Source organism: Vipera berus (assembly GCF_964194415.1).
Source record: "Vipera berus genome assembly, chromosome: 2".
Taxonomy (NCBI): domain Eukaryota; kingdom Metazoa; phylum Chordata; class Lepidosauria; order Squamata; family Viperidae; genus Vipera; species Vipera berus.
The window spans coordinates 178076343-178092044 of record NC_138203.1 but is presented as its reverse complement, the minus strand read 5'-3'; the positions used below and the strand labels follow the sequence as shown (position 1 = coordinate 178092044).

Below are 15702 nucleotides of genomic sequence, written 5' to 3'. Positions count from 1 at the left end.
ATGGTGCATGGCTTCTTTGCGTTGTGCAGTTTTGGCGGGCCGAATGGCTTGTCCACCATGACTTCCTTCTGTGCGTCCGAAAATGATAGAATCTCTTTGGCGAAAAGCTTCTGCTGTAGCTCTCAGTTGCAGAGACCGCAGACAAGCCGGTCTCGTAGCCTCTCCTTGATGTTGGAGAACTGGCACAGGTGTGCGGCCTGCCTCAAGGCCGCGATGTACTCGGACGCGGTTTCACCCAGTTGCTGTATTCTTTGCTCGAAAGAATAGCGCCAAGCGATCACCGACAGCTTGGGCTAGAAATGTTCTCTGAGCTTCTTCTTCAAGTCCGTGAAGGATACGGACTCCAACGGCGTTGGCGTGAACAGGTTCTCTGCTAAGTCGAACATTGCTGGGCCACACACATAGAGGAGCGTGGTAGCCTTCAGTCCGTCCTCAGCGACCTGGTTCACTCGAAGGTAGTTCTCGACCCTGGACAGGTACAAGGGCCACTCTTCTGGCTGCTTAATGTTGAATTCTCTCAGCTTTCCAACCTTGGCCATTTCTGTTGGTCTTCGTGGCTGGTGCTCGGCGTCTTCGAATCCTGCTCCTCCGTTGCCCAGGGACTGGTTCTCTGGGGGCATGGTCACTAGCGTGGCTGTGCTAGCTGACCATAGGGGGGTGGAATTGCTTTTCCCACCAGGTGTGCACTGCCTCTCCCCTAGTGACTTTCAGCTCCATCAGAGAAGCAGGATCCCCCCTTCATCGCCAGTGTTATGTACTGGGTTCGTTGCTTAATGACGAAGATGAGGCGAGTGAGTTCAGCAAAAATCATTGTTTATTGCTTGCAGGATCTGAACTGAGAAACAGGGCTGCAAATGCAGCAATTTATACCCTGGCCTCTAGGCGGCGGCCAATAGGTTTAAAGCAACCTATTACCGCCCTAGAGGCAACCAATAGCGGTGCTGGAAACAGGTTGTCTGAGGAGCTGGGAGCCGTTAGCCAGCTTCCCTGCTCAAGCAACCTTCCCATGTGGTGTTCCCTTAACAAAACAAGCCCAATACATTACAGAAGCTTTGGATATAGTTGAGTGAGAGAATGGAATTTTATCAGCAGGAATTCATTTAAAAACTGTGTTACAATTTCAGAACAAAGAATTAACAATAACAGTTATAGAATACAATAAGCAAATGTCATGCTTTTATGTCCCACTGGCAGCATGAAACTAGAAAACTAGAAACTAGGAAACTAGAATGGATCATAAAGTTTCACTGTTCCAAAGCAGATTAATAAACCATATATCAAAGCCCCATAATGATGAGTCAGAGATTTGTGGCATGAATTTGTGCAGTCTCCAATGTATTTGCAAAGGACACCACTTTAGGGAAGCTTTTTTGTGTTATTTTCTTGATAATTTTAGAGAAAGCAACAAAAGTCTAACATTTTGATTGAAGCCTTATTAAAGTATCTTCCAGGGCAGAAGCTGACATACAATGTAACAGAATATGGGTGACAAGGAATTGGGGGCTTGTCGTTATTTTATACATGTTTGCTGATAATATAGCTAGATAATATACCATTTCATGCCAAATTTATCAATATCTGAGAACCACCAAACTTTACACCTCTATTTTTCCTCCTTTTTTCCAGCTTGTAACTGCAACCTGCATGCCAGAAGGTGTCGTTTTAACATGGAACTCTACAAATTATCTGGTCGCAAGAGTGGGGGTGTTTGCCTTAATTGCCGACATAACACAGCTGGTCGTCACTGCCACTATTGCAAAGAAGGCTACTATCGGGATATGACCAAACCCATCACGCACAGGAAAGCATGCAAAGGTATGTATATAGGGCTTTTTTTCTCATAGAACGCTCAGAACAGCATGCCGGCACCTTATTTTTTGCAGGGGAAAAAAAAGCTCTCTCTATTGGCTTTTGAAAGCCTATTGCAGGAGTAGGAAATCTTGGCTCTTTTTTATGACTCGTGGACTTCAACTCCCAGAAACCCTGAGCCAGCCATGCTGAGGGGAAAGGGAAAGGTTTCCAAGCTGAGCCATGCTGGCTCAGGAATTCTGGGAGTTGAAGTCCTTGAGTCATAAAAGAGCCAAGCTTGCCTACACTGCACTAGAGGAGGACATTAAAATTATTTACAGGGTTACTTCTTTAGGAACTAAACTTTTAGAATCTAAAACAGCTAATTCAAAAAAGCCAACAGGAAGGAACCTCACATTTTTCATCTGCTTCTGTCTTTTGGAAGGTAAAATTAGAAAACAAAATAATCTATTTCCTATGTTAGCATCTCTGCAATGAAATCAATAAAGGTAACAGGAAAGAAATGAGAAACATTTTTCTCAATGTAATATGTCTAATTTAGCTGATGCTAGAAAAAATAGTATCTTTTGTACATACTCTTGAAAACTATTTTGAATCTAACCATCTATTACAACTAAACCACTTTAAATTAAACATTTTTAAGAATGAAATATTCTTAATTTGGACTTTACTTTTACTGTTTGGACTGTTCTGTGTTTCGAAAAATAGATTATTTAGAATCTAGTTATGTTGCACTTCAGTCTTTAAATAATTAACCTAGTATATACATAACAATATATGATGTTTTCCATGGTGAGCTTAACATCAATAACATTTATTAAAAAGGCTAAAATAATTTCTGGTGGTATTATCTGTACATTAAAATTTTGTTTAGCCACAATCTTTCACTTTTCACATTCTGGACAAGCATACATGCAAATGCATACATGCAAATGCTTCTCTGGGATAAGTAACGCAGCAGGGATTGCTTTTTCCTACCAGTAACAGATTGCTGGGAAATACCAAACATGGCCTTAAGAATTCCAATGTTTGTTACAATTTTTTCTGGATGTGGTTGGAAAGAGGTCTAGAAAAGCCAGCACAAATACATCACACTTGCTGAATGTGCACATGCAACTAATTACAATCTTCAATTATATATGATATATCTAAAATGAGATGTCTCAACTGCAACTTGCAAACCATTCCATTTTGCGGCAAAACAGTCCAGGACAAGCTGATCAGCAGAGCTTAGAGAGGACTCATTAACACATTTTTGGGAAGGAAAGAAGCAGAAGGACAGTTTAACATCTTCCAATTGATGTTAATGTTATGTAACATCTTCTGGGAGTTGAAGTCCATGAGTCATAAAAGAGCCAAGGTTGCCTACGCCTGGCCTATTGGCTTTCAAAAGCCAATAGGTATTGCTGCTGAGCGCACCAAAACACCTGGCCGGCAAACATTGCACAGGCAAGTTGTCTGCAGCGAGGCAGGAACTTTGCACCCCCTCCCTGCTGCCAAACTACACCATCTCAACTAGGTAAGTAAGATATTATTTGCAAATAGGATGGCAATAAACAATTTAGGCTGCATTTACATCAGGGCTTTTCAACCTTTTCAGAAATTGTACCACTTTTAGGACATGACAATATTCAAGCACCACCAGTGCTTAGCAAGGTGTCAAAAACTTGATGACTAAAAAATGGGGGGCGTATTTTGGGTTTCATTGGTTAGATTCATTTATTGTTATAAATGTTATAAATTGTTATAGAAATGGCTAGTTCATAATATTATAGAAAAGCAAAAAGTTGAGGTTCAATGTCAATGCTTCCTTCTACTCCTATAACAGAGGAAGTCAGAAGTCAGTGCCTTTTCTTTTTCCCTTCTCCCCCTCACTTTTCCCTTTTTCTCTCACCCTTCACTCGCAAAAGCCCCCCCACTCACTCACACTTTGCTCACAAAAGCCTCCAGTCACTCTCACTCATTCCTCCGTCTCTTTCAAAGGCACTTCATTCAGTCTCTCCCCCATTCACTCCGTCTCTTTCAAAGGCCTCTTGCTCGCTCACTCACTGCCCCATTGCTTCCAAACACCATTTGCTCATTCACTCACTCACTTACTGCCCCATCGCTTCCAAACGCTTCCAAACGCCACTTGCTCGCTCACTCACTGCATTTGGAAGCGACGGGGTAGTATGTGAATGAGTGCCAGTGCTGGAGGTCGTCAGCTGTTTGGCGCCAGAGACCACTGCCACAAGGAACACAGCTCTGGTACGGGTTCAGAGCAGCTCCGGGTGGGGGCTCAGCACGGGCCTCGATGTGGCAACTGCAGGGAGGGGAATCCCCACGGTGGCTGTGGGAAGGGGAATCCCCGCAGCATGTCGCTCCGAGCTGCAGGGGTGGGGATTCAAAGGATGGGCGGCGACGCCGTAGCAAGACACCAGCATCGCTCACAGTGACAGCACCTCTGAGTTCCGGCACCTTTATTTTTTAGAAAAAAAGCACTGCATAAGACCAATGTCCAACGGAAGGAAACAGCAGGATTACTGCTATCTTTAATCATCTGTGAAAACTACGAATGTTTTTCTTCCTGCAGCTACCTTTCAGTTCCTAATGGTCAATTATCTAGGCATCAATGGCAACTTTTCTTTGTTTCTGTGTTTAGGACAATATTATCTTCCATTCTACCTGCCTTATTTTTAGGCAGTAGTTGAATATTTGCAAGCTCCAGTTGGGTACATGGAAGTGGGACAAAAGTGGAACCTTAAGGTCCCCTCTCACTTTCCCTAAGCCTTTTTTCTTGGGGTAGGGAAGAAAGTTGTTTTCTGCCTCATTTCATTTATTGAACTATAGGATAATTGGCGACTGGTTTTTCTCTTCCACAGTAAGTAGATGATGTAACTTGTGCAATCCTCTCTAAATATTTTGGAGATTCTCAGTTATCCCGGTCATAGTTGTACCAAAGCTGCTTTTTCACGAGGCAACTGGACTTTCTTGTTTTTCTTTGAAGACGTTTCACTTCTCATCCAACTTCAGCTCAGAGCTGAAGAAGCTTTTTGGATGAGAAGAAAAAAGTCTTCAAATTAAAACAAGAAAGTCCAGTTGCCTCATGAAAAAGCATCTTTGGGACAATCCTCTCTAGACAACTCCTTCAATTTTCCTCTTTTTTTTCAATTGGTCACTTCTAAGTGAGTTGGGGGCCATAGAAGTCAAATAAATAAATCAGCATTTGGACGATGCAAAATTTAGCAACATGAGAGAACTAGCTGTGAAAAGGGTGGCTAGAGAAAAAGATATCTGGGTAGTTTAATCCTGGAAGTGCCACTTGTCTGGCCCATGACCTGTGTCCAAGAAACTATAAAGCTTTCAGAACTTTTTTTTTTAAAAAAAAGATCAGAAGTTTGTTTTGTTCAACTTGTCCCAGCTTATCAGCCTTCTTTCCTCTTCTTTCCCCCTTCAAACACACAAGCACAAACACACATATATAAATGCTGAATGGCTTGGAGCAGCTATTCAGAACATGTGTGACTTGTCAAGTAAAAACAAAGACATAGAAAAAGGGACTTCAGACCTGAAAGAAGAAAGACAAAGGTGTGAATGGATTGTTGAGGTTATTCAGATCAGCAAATGGGCCTCTTACATCAAAAACAGGAGTTTGCCTTCCCTCCCCTTTTCACAGGTGTGCATACCAGCAAACAGTTGGGTTCATTCACTGGGCTTAGTAATTGAGAGGACAAAGAGTGTTCTGCCAGTATACACAGAAATTCTACATACACATGGAGAAATATTAAATCATTAATATAAAACTTTGTTCTATGGGAAAAAAACACAATTTAAACCATTCAGTGTAGATTATGGAGAAACACACAAAAAAGCATTTAAAATCATCACTTAAAATTTGATGTAAGAATGTAATATTTCAGTGCCATTGTAACTTCACTAAATACTCACTAAATGAAGGATTGTAAAGTTGAGGACTGCACCACAGATTCACTTCACATTTGGTGAAAGAAAAACACTGTAGACTTTCAAAATTATTGCATCAATACCCCCAAAAAGTATTTCACTGACCAGTCACCAAACGACTTATTATCATCATGCTTAATAACTACATGTTAAATATCCGATGAGAATTTCTTATCAGAAGTAGCAAGTATTATAGGCAAGAAAATGACCACTCTGTGCATCTAAGTATATTTCATTGCAGTCATAACAAGTACACCAACACAAAAAAATATGTTTACTGATTATGAAATAATAAACACCTGCCTATGCCTAAATTGCCTTTAAATCTTGCACTAGGCAGAAGGGTGCGATTGATCAGGGTTTCTAAACCTTTTGCTATCACATCTCCCTTTCGGATAATCTTAATATACATAACTCCCTTAACAACTCACACACCAAAATGAACACAAATGAATACTAAACACAGTGCAATGAAACACTGAGAAAGCTGGATTTATTGAAACTGTACACGAAATGGTTCCTCACACCTTAAATCCTGGACTAGATAGTCCTCAGTGCCCTTTCCCAACCTTAAACTCTATAGCTCTATGAAATCCAAAATCCTGTCAGTCAGGCTGTTAAAGTGGCAAACCTTGCATGGTCTCAGTCTATATATCTGCTTTCATTGGCTCTCCATTGTGGTCTTGGGGAATGCTCTTTAAGCCTGAATGCATCGCTACCTCTGTTTAAAACCATATTGTTTTTTATCTTAACTGCAAATTAATAAAGGGGTGAAAGGGGAGAAGGAGCAAAGGCCTGGCAGAAAGAAGATTGGTGAGGTAAAATGATTTGCAAGTGGTGACTGTGAACCAGGAAACAGCAAGCAAGACATCCATGGTCCATTCAAACCTTTTTGGAGATCTCTCTGCCCTAGATGTTTGAATAGATGCTGCCTTCCAGCCTAAAACATGATATTTGGAATTTTGAAGTCTAAAAGTGAAGTTGAAAGTGTCAGACGATTGGCAAGCTGAATTTGGAAATCCCTGGCATAATTGCAGTCTTGTATTGTGATCCTATTTATGCTGATTTGGGCAGGGCCCTGCATTTCAGCGTAGAGTGTGTCCATGGGAGGCAGCTTTATTGTGAGCCCCTTTCATTCATCTGGCAGAAAGGAAACATGCCCAGCTAATGTGGGCCACTCAGAACTGCCTGAACCTTTTGAATCAACTGGGATTTTCAGCTGCACAAGGCTGGGGGTGGGGAGACGGAAACAGCCACAGGGCTGAATGTGGGCACTGAGGGGGGAAGGGAAAGAAAAGGCTGCTTGACATCATGGCTTGGCAGCTTTGAGTCCTCAAGAGCAGGCGGTTGAGAGAGACCAAAGGAATTCAAGCCTGCAGATGGAGGAAAACCACTTTGACACAACAGGCTGGATATTTTTAATGCTGCTCAGTCTTCCTGAAGGGGATAAAATGCTCCTTGGTAAACTGTTGGCAGAGCAGGGACGCACTGAGCAGATATGTTTGGTAATAAGGCTGACACTTAATTTAAGGCTGAGTCCCAGACCAAGGAACAAAAGTTGCCCCCAACAAAAGAAAGCTGGTCGCTTTCCTAATAAAAATGAGGAACAAATAAGATGCAAAGAAAGAGAGAGGGGGAGGAGGTAATGTTTCTTTTTTTTTAATACAATAATCTGTGAGAATGTCTCCCTCCCCCCATTTTAGATAATGTGGCCTTGCCAGGTTGAAAATGCAGAATTCATTATGTAGTAGAACGTCAGCAACAAATAAATAAATAATCTGCTATTCCAAGGGAATTCTTGGGTATACCTGCCATAAGCAACTACATGGATTAATAGTTATTTGAATGTGATTCTACAATCTTCCCATCTTGCAGGGATTTATTAATATTATTAGAGTTACATTTGAATACTTTTTCAGCAAGGGAGTGTAGCTTAGATCTGGTTTGTATTCATTAAACTGGAAATCAGCTGTGGTTCAAAAAGCCTTTTCTGCTCCAAAGAGCTTGAATAGTGATGTGTTCATTGTTGGCCATGGGTCTTGTTGATCAGCTAACCGCAAAGGACAGTGGATAGCTTCACAAGTCACACTTTTTGTGTGTAAAAGCCACACCCCACTGTCCTTATATAGAGCATAGTAATAATACTTTTCTGCAAGCTAAGACTTCTTGGATTTTAATATTCAACGCTACCCAAGAGGGGAAATAAACTTTCAGTTAAGAAGAAATCAGCAAAGATATTTCAAGGAAGGAAACCAACAGTTCACTTCCTTATTTTTCCAACTAGTGGATTAAAGTTCTAAAAAGCTGTGTGAAAATTCCACTTACAGTGGAGCTGAAAATTTTCTGAACCCTTTTGAATGTTCAATATTTTTTAATTATCTTAAGGCAATGCAGCTTTGGATAATTTTCCTCAATTATTAAATGATCAAATACATTTGTGTATTTGGGGTCTCTTTATTTAATTTTAGGGCTTATAGGGAGATCATGTTAAGATCATATTTATGCAGAAATATTGAACATTCATAAGGATTCACAAACATTTCAACCCCAGTGTATACACTGAATCTATTATCTATTATGTGGAGGTAACTCTATTAAGAATACCATATTTCTTTTAGTGTGAAGGAAGACTTGAAAATATGGGCAATGACATTTCTGTATTTTTATTTCCTGGAACTGAAGATAGCAATAGCAATAGCACTTAGACTTATATGCTGCTTCACAGTGCTTTACAGCCCTCTCTAAGAGGTTTACAGAGTCAGCGTATTGCCCCCAAAATCTGAGACCTCATTTTACCAACCTTGGAAGGATGGAAGGCTGAGTCAGCCTTGAGCTGGTGAGAATCGAATTTATCTTGCAGTACTGCATTCTCCCCTTCATGGATTACTGCCTTGTCGTGGCGAAGGGGCTTGCGTAATTCAATGAAGCTATGAGCTATGCCGTGCAGGGCCCCACAAGATGGAAAGGTCATAGCAGAGAGTTCTGACAAAACGTGATCCACTGGAGAAGGAAACGGCAACCCACTCCAGTATCTTTGCCATGAAAACCCTATGGACAGTACCAAAAGGCAAAACGATATGACGCTGGAAGATGAGCCCCTCAGGTCGGAAGGCGTCCAATATGCTACTGGGGAAGAGCAGGGGGCTAGTACTAGTAGCACCAGAAAGAATGAAGACTGGGCCAAAGCCGAAAGGATGCTCAGCTGTGGATGTATCTGGTGGTGAAAGGAAAGTCCGATGCTGTAAAGATTTTCTCTCCATAGGAACCTGGAATGTAAGATCCATGAATCAAGGAAAGCTGGACGTGGTCAAACAAGAGATGACAAGACTGAACATCAACATCTTATGTATCAGCAAACTAAAATGGACAGGAATGGGTGAATTTAATTCAGATGACCATCAGGTATACTACTGTGGGCAAGAATCCCTCAGAAGACATGGAGTAGCCTTCATAGTAAATAAAAGAATAGGAAAAGGGATACAATCCTCAAAATGACAGAATGATCTCAGTTCGAATCCAAGGCAAACCATTCAATATCACAGTAGTCCAAGTCTATGCCCCAACCACCAGTGCTGAAGAGGATGAAATTGACCGATTCTATGAAGCCCTACAGCACCTTATAGAACTAACACCAAAAAATGATGTCCTTATCATCATGGGGGATTGGAATGCTAAAGTAGGAAGCCAAAAGATAACCAGAATAACAGGAAAGTTTGGCCTTGGAGTACAAAATGAAGCAGGGCACAGGCTGATAGAATTTTGTCAAGAGAATATGATGGTCATCACAAATGCTCTTTTTCAACAACTGAAGAGACAGCTCTACACATGGACATCACCAGACGGTCAACACAGAAATCAGATTGACTACAGTATGTGCTCTGCAGCCAAAGATGGAGAAGCTCTATACAGTCAGTAAAAACAAGACCAGGAGCTGACTGTGGCTCAGACCATGAGCTTCTCATTGCAGAGTTTAGGCTTAAACTGAAGAAAGTAGGGAAAAGCACTAGGCCACTCAGGTATGAATTAAATCATATCCCTGTTGAATATACAGTAGAGGTGACAAATAGATTTAAGGAGTTAGATCTGATAGACAGAGTGCCTGAACCATGGACAGAGGTTCGCAACATTGTACAAGAGGTAGCAACCAAAACCATCCCAAAGAAAAAGAAATGCAAGAAAGTAAAATGGCTGTCTGAGGAAGCTTTGCAAATAGATGAGGAAAGGAGGGAAGCGAAAGGCAAAGGAGAAAAAGAAAGATACGCCCAATTGAATGCAGAATTCCAGAGAATAGCTAGAAGAGATGAGAATGCCTTCTTAAATGAACAGTGCAAAGAAATAGAAGAAAACAATAGAATAGGGAGGACCAGAGATCTTTTCAAGAAAATTGGAGAGATGAAGGGAACGTTTCATGTAAAAATGGGCATGATAAAGGACCAAAATGGCAGGGACCTAACAGAGGCAGAAGAGATTAAGAAGAGGTGGCAAAATTACACAGAAGAACTATACAAGAATGAGCTTAACGTCCCTGATAATCACAATGAGGTGGTCATTGACCTCGAGCCAAACATCCTAGAATGTGAAGTGAAGTGGGCCTTAGAAAAGCTGAGCAACAACAAAGCTAGTGGAGGTGACAGTATTCCAGCTGAGCTATTCAAAATCTTAAAAGATGATGCAGTAATAGTGCTACACTCAATTTGCCAGCAAATTTGGAAAACTCAACAGTGGCCACAGGATTGGAAAAGATCAGTTTACATTCCAATTCCAAAGAAAGGCAGTGCCAAAGAATGTTCAAACTATCGCACCATTGCACTCATTTCTCACGCTAGTAAAGTTATGCTTAAAATCCTACAAGCTAGACTCCAGCAGTATGTGGATCAAGAACTACCAGAAGTATAGGCAGGATTTCGAAGAGGCAGAGGAACTAGAGATCAAATTGCCAACATACGCTGGATCATGGAGAAAGCTAGAGAGTTCCAGAAAAACATCTACTTTTGCTTCATTGACTATGCTAAAGCCTTTGATTGTGTGGATCATAACAAACTGTGGCAAGTTCTTAAAGAGATGGGCGTACCAGACCATCTTATTTGTCTCTTGAGAAACCTATATGTGGGCCAAGAAGCAACAGTGAGAACTGGACACGGAACTACTGATTGGTTCAAAATTGGGAAAGGAGTCCGGCAAGGCTGTATACTGTCGCCCTGCCTATTTAACTTATATGCAGAGCACATCATGAGAAAGGCAGAGCTAGATGAATCAAAATTTGGAATTAAGATTGCCGGAAGAAATATCAACAACCTAAGATATGCAGATGATACCACTCTAATGGCAGAAAGTGAAGAAGAACTAAAGAGCCTCTTGTTGCGGGTGAATAACGAGAGTGCAAAAGTTGGGTTGAAACTTAACATTAAGAAAACCAAGATCATGGCATCCGGCCTTCTCAATTCCTGGCAAATAGATGGGGAAGAAATGGAGATAATAATAATAATAATAATAATAATAATAATAATAATAATAATAATAATAATAATAATAATAATAATAATAATAATAATAATAATAGAAGAAGAAGAAGAAGAAGAAGAAGAAGAAGAAGAAGAAGAAGAAGAAGAAGAAGAAGAAGAAGAAGAAGAAGAAGAAGAAGAAGAAGAAGAAGAAGAAGAAGTTGAAGTTGGAAGGGACTTTGGAGGTCATCTAGTCCAACCCCCTGCTCAGGCAGGAAACCCTATACCATTTCAGACAAGTGGCTGGCCAGTCTCTTCTTAAAAAACTTCCAGTGTTGGAGAATTCACCACTTCTGGAGGCAGGTTGTTCCACTGGTTAATTGTTCTAACTGTCAGGAAATTTCTCCTTAGTTCTAGGTTACTTTAATTTTTATTTATTTTATTATTTTAATCCCATTTATATCCCGCCCTTCTCCGAAGACTCAGGGCGGCTTACAATCTAAGCACAAATCAAATGTGCTTAGCAATAGCCTTCATTCTATGTATATGCCTGCTTATTAGGGCTTTTGCCCCCCCCCAGGCGGCATTATTACAAAGTCAGCTTATTGCCCCCAACAATCTGGGTCCTCGTTTTACCTACCTCGGAAGGATGGAAGGCTGAGTCAACCTTGAGCCTGGTGGGATGCGAACCTGCACTAATTGCAGGCAGCTGGTGTTACTTAAGGAGGCATTAGCCCACTGCTCCACCAAGGCTCTTCTCTCCTTGACTAGTTTCCATCCATTGCTTCTTGTCCTGCTTTCAAGTGCTTTGGAGAATAGTTTGACCCCCTCTTCTTTGTGGCAGCCCCTGAGATATTGGAACACTGCTATCATGTCACCCCTCATCCTTCTTTTCGCTAAACTACACATACCTAATTCCAGCAACCGTTCCCTATATGTTTTAGCCTCCAGTCCCCCAATCATCTTTGTTGCTCTTCTCTGTACTCTTTCTAGAGTCTGGGCATCTTTTTTACATCGTGGTGACCAAAACTGGATGCAGTATTCCAGGTGTGGCCTTACCAAGGCATTGTAAAGTGGTATTAGTAGTAGTGACAGATTTTATTTTCCTGGGCTCCAAGATCACCGCAGATGGTGACTGTAGCCAAGAAATTAAAAGATGCTTGCTCCTGGGGAGGAAAGCCATGGCAAATCTAGACAGCACACTAAAAAGCAGATCAAACCGGTCAGTCCTAGAGGAGATCAACCCTGAATGCTCTTTAGAAGGCCAGATCTTGAAGCTAAAACTCAAATACTTTGGCCACCTAATGAGAAGGAAGGACTCACTGGAGAAGAGCCTAATGCTGGGAAAGATTGAGGGCAATAGAAGAAGGGGACGACAGAGAATGAGGTGGCTGGATGGAGTCACTGAAGCAGTAGGCGTGAGCTTAAATGGACTCCAGAAGATGGTAGAGGACAGGAAGGCCTGGAGGAACGTTGTCCATAGGGTCGCGATGGGTCGGACACAACTTCGCAGCTAACAACAACAACAACAACAACAACTGCATTCTAGCCACTGTGCCACTGTGCCATTATTGTACAATATACAAGATGGTACGATGATGCTTTGTTTCTGCAGCCCAGAGACATCTAGCTATATTCTCTGTTTTATACACAGCCTTCTCTTACCTGCAATGTTTAAGATCAGAGTATTTGACTTCTACAAAGTTTTATAAAGCACCACAGCTAAACAATTAAATGTTCATAAGCCCTCATACTATTTGCTATGTTATTTTTCTCTCTGTTGTCTTCCGCTTTGTGTTAGAGCCTGGCTGTAAAACAATATAAATAATTTTTAAATAATCTTCTCATAAATGGATGAAATACTTCTTACACTCTATATTTGTTGAAAACCTAGACCCCTTGACAGTGCTTTTTTTGTAAAAAAAAAAAAAGGTGCTGGAACTCATACATGTCATACAACCCGCCTTGCCTACCCTACAAGGTTCCATCCAAAAAAGGTGCCGGAACTCCATTCTGAGCATTCTATGACAAAAAAAGCCCTGGCCCTTGATATTATAATTTTCCATGTGCAGAAACTGAATCTCTGGCATCACATTCTGCTATGTTTTATCACCCTCCTCAATTTTAATGAAACTGCCCATCAGGCACTTGGTCTCATTTTCTGCTTGTGCTTCTACAATACTACCTAAATTGCATTATTTCCTTCAGTTTCTTTATACAGCTTCTGGGACTCCAAGTAAGCTTCTGGAGCAAAAACGTACATGGCTGTTAGAAAACTACAAATCCCCGCATAAAAACCATCTTAAACTTAGCTCAGTTCAAAGTGTATAAAAACCAAAAGTCCAAGACAGTTGGCCAGGACTGCCATTTTGTTTCCTTAACACATAAGGAACAACTTTTAAGAATTTACACTAAACATATTGAATGACTTCCACAATGTTTGTTTCCTTATAAGGAACTTATTTTAATTAATTTAACAGAATTATTATTTTCTAGCCCCCTTACTCCCCCCTCTCCCAAAGCCCTCAACAGGATAAACCTTTTTCTGTTGTATTAACTTTCACTTATTTTATCCTGTTTCTTGGAAACATTTATGAAAAATGGTCAATGTGGAACAGCAAAGTACACGTTAGGTCAGCAGGGCAATTAGTGCAACATGCTTCAGCACTAAAAGTTGGTCCCAATGTTCAGTGAAGCCAAGTGCTACCTAAATATAATCCCTGTGTGAGTCACTCTATGAATCTAATTTGTTTCTATGCAGATGGGCATCCATTATCAAATGAAGATCACTGATGCTGAGGATTAGATGACAGGCACAACATACTGTACATTGTGTGATCTGCACAACTTTCCCCAATCCAAAACAGAGGCAATTATGGAGGAGGAAAGGGTGATAACAAAAAGTGCATTCTGATGTCACAACTTAAACTCTATCACTTATATACTCTTGTGATATCACAATGCAAATATTTAAAAAAGAGTTTGCAGTCATGTTACATCCACTGTTTTGTTATTTTGATGTCATCATGATTAAGAACAGATGCCCAGAAATTTTGAACTTCAAGTCTTATAATATCCCAGCTAGCATAGCTGGATAAAATTCAATTTGTTGATCTAGCTAGCTCTTGGTACTGTTTCACTCAAAGTTTGCCATTCCCATCATAACTCTAACATGGAAGGTTATATTTTTTTTACATTGTTACATTGTGAAGATTCTTTTTAATGAAATATGTCAGAACTCTGATAAATGTTAACTAGTATTATGTGATGCATCAAGGGAAGGTGAGAATGGTGAACATTTCTTCCTTTTCATCCTTGTGGGTTATAAAGTTTTTATAGAGGTTTTTTTTAAAAAAAACACAAGTCCTTTTGTAATTATTTAACTTTTTATTATTTAATTCACATTAATTTATGTAATAATTTGCATAGAAATAGTGTTGTCAACCAGGTATCCATATTGTTTTTGTTTCATCCCTTCGTCGTGGCTGTTTAGAAAGAATTGTGCTAAAAATACTTCTGAAAAACTATTAACCATTTCCACAATTTCTCTATTTACAAATATTAATTCTCATTGCAGCAGATAATTACCACAAAGCTGGGCTTTCCAGAAGTATGGCTGGAATGAAGTTCATTTTATGAAATTAACCCATTTATTGTGTTTTCCATGAACTTTACCATCAACCATCCTATGTAACAGAAAATCTTCCTCCATAAGACTTGATTCTTTCAACCATTATGTCCTGCTTCATTTGCACGTGCATTTAATACATTTACAGAGATATTCTACTTGCTGCTTTGTGAAATTAAAAGCAATATCTACTAAGCAAGCATGTAGCAAACTTCATTATTCTTGTGCCTAATATTATGTTATGAATGTACATGGGTTGCTTGTAAATAACAGTGGACTTCTACCCATCCATTTTAACATACAATATGTACTAAACTGCTTTCCCTTCAGTCTTGTGCATCCCACTGACATTCCATGACACTTATCACTCATGCCATTATTTCTGAAGGAACAATGGATTTAGGGCTGATAACATGAAGGAAGACGGACATATCTACTCAGAAGTAAACTCCATTGAACTCAGTAGAACTTACCCCAAACGAAAATATATTGTGTATTACTGGTAGGTAAATTTCATTTTGAGAAGTATACTAAACCCTAAAGTCATACAATTTTTAGTAGTTTATAAAAACACAAAAATATATGTCAGGCTTTAAAAACTTCATAAATTAATGTCAAATAAATTGGACAATGTGTCCCTTAAAAAATAGTTCAGTCCAGATCCATCCATGATAAGTAGAAAATAATTGTTCAATGAGCAAGATCCATTCAATTTGGATGGCTTTAAGTTTAAAATAAATAAATAAATAAAACCCTTAGAAAACAAAAGAAGCACTATAATTGATGAGGTAAATATTTTAATAGCAAGCAATACTCTCCAGTCCTAATAAAATCATTAACTGACATTCTTTTATTTATGAATTTTAAGAAAGATTATTTTAA

General features: G+C 39.9%; 1 protein-coding gene across 1 annotated transcript in view; it reads left to right on the top strand.

Annotated features, from left to right (window-relative positions):
- The window catches only part of NTN1 (netrin 1), a gene marked incomplete at both ends in the record, with an annotated part of 132165 nt that overhangs the window by 68562 nt on the left and 47901 nt on the right, over window positions 1-15702 (top strand). Inside the window, one exon of the mRNA XM_081319634.1 lies at window positions 1627-1815. Coding sequence (XP_081175760.1) covers window positions 1627-1815 — 189 coding nt within the window. The remainder of the gene's footprint in view (window positions 1-1626; window positions 1816-15702) is intronic.